At 45.5% G+C, this 7,306-nt stretch overlaps 1 protein-coding gene across 1 annotated transcript in view; it reads left to right on the top strand.

The window, feature by feature from the left end:
- The first annotated feature begins 247 nt into the window (after nt 1-247).
- Nucleotides 248-7,306, top strand: part of LOC139402823 (rho GTPase-activating protein 7-like) — a 39,797-nt gene continuing 32,738 nt past the window's right edge. The window contains exon 1 of the mRNA XM_071146750.1: nt 248-587. Coding sequence (XP_071002851.1) covers nt 368-587 — 220 coding nt within the window. The 5' untranslated portion in view covers nt 248-367. The remainder of the gene's footprint in view (nt 588-7,306) is intronic.

Raw genomic sequence — 7,306 nt, 5'->3', positions numbered from 1 at the left:
TTACGCACAACATGCAAGTGAGAGAAAAAATATACAACGTCCTTATGTGTCAAATCTCACAATATTTCGAGTTTTTTTATACGGTGTTTATACCACCGCTGCGGTACGGTATGTAGCGCTGTAGAGCGGGTCCTCTGTGCTCCGCTCGATAATCATCAGGTGGGCAGGCAGGGTAGCCTAGACCGGAGCGGAGAGGTGGAGCCACGTTTGTCCATTCCTAAAATCTTATTCACACACTAGTTCATTCACATTCGCGCTTGGGTCCCCATAGGAAGTTTCAGTAGGGAAGTCATTTCATAAGCTCGAGGAGGAATTTCATTGCGTCCTGTTCAGCCAAACGACAATATAACCATGGAATTACTGTATTATGTACTGTTCAGCGACCTTTTGGGGCTCATTGTGTCTAGAGTCTGAGTCTGTTTCGTGCGGAGGTTTTGGGTTGAACTACGCTGGAAAGCAGAAAATATGCGAGCTTCGCCCTAACATTGGAGTAAACCTGAGCGGACTCGCCAGCCTGGGCGCAGCGGGAGTATTTGGTTTTATCCCGAGGAAGTCTCCGTGTAGAGAAATAAACATGATTTTAACTCGTAAGTCAATGAATTTGTTTACTCCAATGTTTTACTATTCAGAATGTTTAAATAAATGGGGATTTCCATGCTTTTGAGCAGAGAAAACCTACTTGGAAAATAATGTTTTTGATTGTGATTGATCTGTTCTCACTTTTCCATGATTTGAATTAAATTTGTATTTAACCATTGTAGAAGGGTTTTTTTTTTCTCCTTTTGCAAAGAAAAGTTGTTTGACATTGGTCTCATCGGCTCTGTAAGGAACTCCCCTGTGCTGAAATGAGTGTTGCGCTTAGCTGCAGGCTGTCAGATAAGCAGTCTCTTCCAGTCTCCACTGCTCCTACGCCGACTTCCAAGATAAACGCGCACAGTTTATTCGACCATGGCCTGCGTTCTATTCGCAGGTTTAAACTAGGCAAGTGAGCCATAGTCTGTTGGCCTATATATGTCTGTTCAGACGTTTCAATAGCCTGGTATACGCACACACAGACAACACAGTTTGATTATTCACACTGTTGAATTATACATGTATTTGAGCATAAATTGTGTTGTTTGTTAAATTCGTTGCCGCCTTGGTCTTACAGTGCTTCCAATTTGTTTGCCATGACTACCAAACTCAAGTTCCCTTTGCTTGTCTGCTGACATTTTTTCTAGTGGCGCTTGGGAGAAGAAAGCCTTCTGTGTGATATAAAAAGCGAGCTTGGTGGTAGCGTATTTCGGCTGTGAATGTCTTTTATCTGATTCCTACTGGTCATACTGTATTTCGCGCGTGACTGCTTATCTGTTATACACAAGGGATAGTATGCAGCCCCCCGTGGTCAAATAGTGGCGCACACACAGACCAGCCTCTCAATCTACCCCTCAATTCATAAAAGAAAGATGATATAGTAGAAATTAGTAACAAACAGACCAAAAAGGGAAACTCTCCCACCCTCTATCTGTTCCCTCTCCTTTATATCTCTATCTATCTGTTCCCTCTCCTTTATATCTCTATCTATCTGTTCCCTCTCCTTTATATCTCTATCTATCTGTTCCCTCTCCTTTATATCACTATCTATCTGTTCCCTCTCCTTTATATCACTATCTATCTGTTCCCTCTCCTTTATATCTCTATCCATCTGTTCCCTCTCCTTTATATCTCTATCTATCTGTTCCCTCTCCTTTCTATCTCTATCTATCTGTTCCCTCTCCTTTATATCTCTATCTATCTGTTCCCTCTCCTTTATATCTCTATCTATCTGTTCCCTCTCCTTTATATCTCTATCTGTTCCCTCTCCTTTATATCTCTATCTATCTGTTCCCGCTCCTTTATATCTCTATCTATCTGTTCCCTCTCCTTTCTATCTCTATCTATCTGTTCCCTCTCCTTTCTATCTCTATCTATCTGTTCCCTCTCCTTTATATCTCTATCTATCTGTAATTGGCATGTTGTCAAGTGGGGGTGTTGTGTTTTTAAATGGAGGAATATGAAACAGGCTTAAATCAAACTATTTCTAAGGGCAGGAAGTATGGCAGAGTTTCTGAAGGATTCATTCATTTTATATTGTAAAGTTGCTATCAATTCTATGAAGGAACATAGATATGTCCATGTGTCTCTCTTCAGCCCGTCCTATTTCTGTTCCGACCTTGGTGTGCTTTGTTATTGACGTTCTCATCACAAACTGTTCTGAGATCTGTGTAATGGGTGGCTATGAGTGGGTGACGGGAACACAGGGTGTTATAATATCTGACCATGGGTCAGTTCTAAAGCATATCAGATGTGTTGTATGGGTTGTCTGGGTCTTGTCATCGGATCCTGGACCAGGGCCCTGAGCAAACATAAATCTGTCACCAGAGGTAGAGAGAGACCTCAGAGACCAGGCATTGTGATGATCCATCTGGCCCAGCTGTGTGTGTGTGTGTGTGTGTGTGTGTGTGTGTGTGTGTGTGTGTGTGTGTGTGTGTGTGTGTGTGTGTGTGTGTGTGTGTGTGTGTGTGTGTGTGTGTGTGTGTGTGTGTGTGTGTGTGTGTGTATGCTTGTGTGTGTGTGTGTGTGTGTGTATGCTTGTGTGTGTGTGTGTGTGTGTGTGTATATGCTTGTGTGTGTGTGTGTGTGTTTGTGCGTGTGTGTGTGCGTGTGTGTGTGCATGTTTGGTGTTGGATGACCGGAAAGAATCATGGGGCACCTCCATTAGTTGTGTGTGTGTGTGTCTGAGTTGGTGTGTGTCGTGTGGTATCCTATGGAGCCAGCCAGATGGTGGTACTCTCACTTACCTACCAGCCAGACCTTCTCCCAGATCACCAGATGTCTTCACGCAGGAATGTCAAAACTTGATATCCACAAAGATTCACCACTTTTCCTCTGACTGTAGTTTTTGCTGTAGTATAGTTGTATCAAGATCTGTTGAAATTCGTTATGAATCTGTAGTTCGCTGGCCAATTGAACCCTGTTTACATTCATCATGAACGTCTAACTCCGGCCAATAGCCTGTGAGTCAGAACTGAAACTGCCAGGACATGTATAAACTGCCCTTACAGATGATTCTGTCTGTAACATTGCAGAAGGCCCATTACAGATGATTCTGTCTGTAACATTGCAGGAGGCTCATTACAGATGATTCTGTCTGTAACATTGCAGGAGGCCCATTACAGAAGATTCTGTCTGTAACATTGCAGGAGGCCCATTACAGAGGATTCTGTCTGTAACATTGCAGGAGGCCCATTCAGATGCTTTAAGGTCGTGTTGAATGCACTTCACTAGCATCAGTTGCAGTTGTTCTCTCACTGCCTCTATGGATACAAATAATGACTATATAAAATATACACTGACTGTACAAAACATTTGGAACACCTTCCTAATATTGAGTTGAACCCCCCCTTTGCTCTTAGAAAAGTCTCAATTTGTCGGGCCATGGACTCTACAAGGTGTTGAAAGCGTTCAATAAGGATGCTGGCCCATGTTGACTCCAAGGCTTCCCACAGCTGTGTCAAGTTGTCTGAATGTCCTTTGGGTGGTGGACCATTCTTGGTACATACGAGAAAACTGTTGAGAGTGAACAACCCAGCAGCGCTGCAGTTCTTGACACAAACCGGTGAGCCTGGTACCTACTACCATACCCTGTTCAAAGGCACTTAAATCTTTTGTCTTTCCTATTCCCCCTCTGAATGGCACATGTACACAATCCATGTCTCAATTATCTCACTGGCTTAGAAATCCTTATTTAACCCGTCTCCTCCCCTTCATCTACACTGACTGAAGTGGATTTAATAAGTGACATCAATAAGGGATCATAGGTTTTCACCTGGATTCACCTGGTCAGTCCATGTTCATGGAAAGAGCAGGTGTTCCTGGTGTTTTGTAAACTCAGTGTAGTGAGCTTTTATAGGCCGCAAAGAGTGGAGTAAATACAGTACAAGGAAGTGTCATACTTCACTTGTACCCTCCTTCATAAGCTCTACATAACCCTGTCATAACAACGTCATCACGTCTCACTGTTTATGATGTCATTGTTGTGTCACTGTTATGTCAAGGTTATGACAGTGTTATGTAGCTCGTTTGACATTGGGTGACTGCTGCTTCAGGTTAACACTGCAATTACAAAGCAATTGAACCACTACCGAAGCCTTGATTATATCACCTGTCTCGACCTGCTACTGTGCAGATCCTTGTGAAAGACCCTACCGAAGCCTTGATTATATCACCTGTCTCGACCTGCTACTGTGCAGATCCTTGTGAAAGACCCTACCGAAGCCTTGATTATATCACCAGACCCTACCGAAGCCTTGCTTTGATAAGACTTCTGTAATGGATCACCTGTGGATTTGATTAAGATTCACAGTTGGCGGCCCCACTTAATCACTGATAATCACTGTTATCAGGCCACGGGCATCGACAGTAGCGTCTGCCGTCAACTCTTCCTCTTAACTGCCAGTTTAAATAGCAACCCCCCCAATAACAATTGAATGCCGTGTCTTGACTCTTGACACCACCCCTTTAAATTGTTTACATTGGTGATGAAGTTGTCCTTTGAAATTCATTGGCTAGATTCTAGGTGCTAGTTGACAGCGAATCCCCCTATAAGATCCCAGCTTGCAGGCTCAACCAAGCCTAACTACCTCCTGCTCTGCTCTGCTTTGAAGAGGGAATATTGGCCACCGATTGTGAGAACTTCCTGCTACAGGAAAGGAGGGAATAGGAGGGTGGCTAGCGGAGAGAGAGAGAGAGAGAGAGAGAGAGAGAGAGATAACAGGGCAGGAGGGAGTTGGGAGGGGAAAGGGGAAGAAGGCATGGGGGGGCTGGGTCATTTCAGTGGAGAGCTTGAACAGAGGGTCAAGCCCAGAAGAGTTTAACTTTGGCACATTTCACTGTTCCCTGCACAGAAAAACAACCTTGAAGCAGCAGCATCTGTAATCTCTGTTAGTGTTGGGTCGTCTTGGAGCAGTCTGACTGTCATGCATTTCTCTCTCTCTCTCTCTCTCTCTCTCTCTCTCTCTCTCTCTCTCTCTCTCTCTCTCTCTCTCTCTCTCTCTCTCTTTCTCTCTCTCAATGTAATTCTCTCTCTCTCCCCCCCTCTCTCCCTCTCCCTCTCCCTCTCTCTCTCTCTCTCAATGCAATTCTCTCTCTCTCTCTCCCTCTCTCTCTCTCTCTCTCTTTCTCTCTCTCAATGTAATTCTCTCTCTCCCCCCCTCTCTCCCTCTCCCTCTCCCTCTCTCTCTCTCTCTCTCTCCCTCTCTCTCTCTCTCTCTCTCTCTCTCTCTCTCTCTCTCAATTTAATTCTCTCTCTCTCCCCCTCTCTCCCTCTCCCTCTCTCTCTCTCTCTCTCTCTCTCTCTCTCTCTCTCTCTCTCTCTCTCTCTCTTTCTCTCTCTCTCAATGCAATTCTCTCTCTCTCAATGTAATTATCTCTCTCTCTCTCTCTCCCTCTCTCTCTCTCTCTCTCTCTCTCTCTCTCTCTCTCTCTCTCTCTCTCTCTCTCTCTCTGCCAGTCACAATGTAGGGCTCCATTTAGTGTTTGACATCTCATTCGACCTTTACACCACTCATTGGTTTCTGTGCCACACACACACAAATGATTTAGGCTTTGGCATTATAGCCTCAAGTTCCTGAGGAGGCAGCACTTTGTCTTGTGTCAGTTCCTCTGTTGATGCATGTAGACACAGTATTCTACCCAAAACCAAAGAACACACACACACGCACATCTCCGGCAGGACGGGTGTGTTCTGTCCTCTGTCGTCCACACACACCATCCACCCTGATTCTTTGCCAGGGAACTACATCACTTCCTCTTCCTGCTTGCCTCACAGGAAGTGAACCCAGAGGCGCGACGGTGACCGTAAGCTACCCTGCAACACGGCACGCCTCCTTTTGTTCCCGGCCAGATAACGTGTTCAACACAAACACCCGCTCCAAGTGATTGTGTCCGCCACCACACGGCTAAATATAGGGATAAAGCTATACCAGGGATAATTAAAGGGAAAGGTTGAAAACCAACAGTCCTTTAGGGCCTGTATTCATAAAGACTCTCAGAGTAGGAGTGCTGATCTAGGATCAGGTCGTCCCCCCCCTCGTCGATTTAATCATATTCACTAGGATTCAAAACCGATCCTAGATCAGCACCTACTCTGAGGTGCTTAATGAATATGTATGAGTATTGGCCCTGGGCTGATTAGAGTGGAAGGTTGAAAACCAACAGTACATCTGGGCTTTTAACATTTTACATGACATTTTCACCCAGGTCTTTCTGTACATTTGTTCATTTTATATGATTATTATTTTCCATTACAGTTGAGTCATTTAGCAGACGCCCTCATTCAGAGATACTTACAGGTGCAATTAGGGTTAAGTGCCTTGCTCAAGGGCACATCGGCATCATTTTCACCTCGTCGGCTAGGGGATTCAAACCTCTCGGTTACTGTCCCGACATTCTTAACCACTAGACTGCCTGCCGCCCTTTAGGTCTGTAATTAACAAAAGAGGTGCTGTACTGTACGTGTGAGGGACTTGACCTATGTTTAGCTAATGCTTGGCCGCGGACTTGTTTGGAATGTTGTTTGTTTCCGCTTCTCCTGGAACCCTGCTCCCTCTTACCCACCACAGCCCCTCTGGCCTCACTCTGCCCCAATCACACACCCTCTCCCTCCCCAGCTGGACGGGTGATATGTGATCCCCGGGCACCTGGCTGAATTTGGGCCGCGCCAAAGGGCCACACAGGATGTCTGAGGGACGTCCGTCAGGCTGGAGAGAGGCACAGGCAGACGGACGGATTGAGGGATGGCTGGCTAGGGCAGAGAGGGGAACCACCCGCCAGCTCTCAAATGTCTCTGTAGTGCTAACCACATGCAATGTGTGTGTCTGTCTGTCTGTCTGTCTGTCTGTCTGTCTGTCTCTGTAGCGCTAACCACATGCAATGTGTGTGTCTGTCTGTCTGTCTCTGTAGCACTAACCACATGCAATGTGTGTGTCTGTGTGTCTGTCTGTCTGTCTCTGTAGCACCAACCAATGTGTGTGTGCATGTGTGGGTGTGTATGCATGCGTGCGTGCTTGGGAGTGTTGCCTGAGTGGGAGTATTCTATTCTGTCTACAGGATGGGAGGATTTTATTATTGTGATGGAAGTAGTGTATGTTTGGGAGGAAGACATTGTTTCTATTGTTGCTGGTCACAGTGATGTGTTGGACTAGGCCTAATCACTAGTTACGGTGAAGATTTTAAGGTGTGTGTGTGCATGCGTGCGTACGTGTCTGTCTGTCTGTCTCTCTGTCTC

This window comes from Oncorhynchus clarkii, unplaced genomic scaffold, assembly GCF_045791955.1.
Source record: "Oncorhynchus clarkii lewisi isolate Uvic-CL-2024 unplaced genomic scaffold, UVic_Ocla_1.0 unplaced_contig_2101_pilon_pilon, whole genome shotgun sequence".
NCBI classification, from domain to species: domain Eukaryota; kingdom Metazoa; phylum Chordata; class Actinopteri; order Salmoniformes; family Salmonidae; genus Oncorhynchus; species Oncorhynchus clarkii.
The sequence above is the reverse complement of the archived record's forward strand: the minus strand, read 5'-3'. Positions and strand labels throughout refer to the sequence as shown.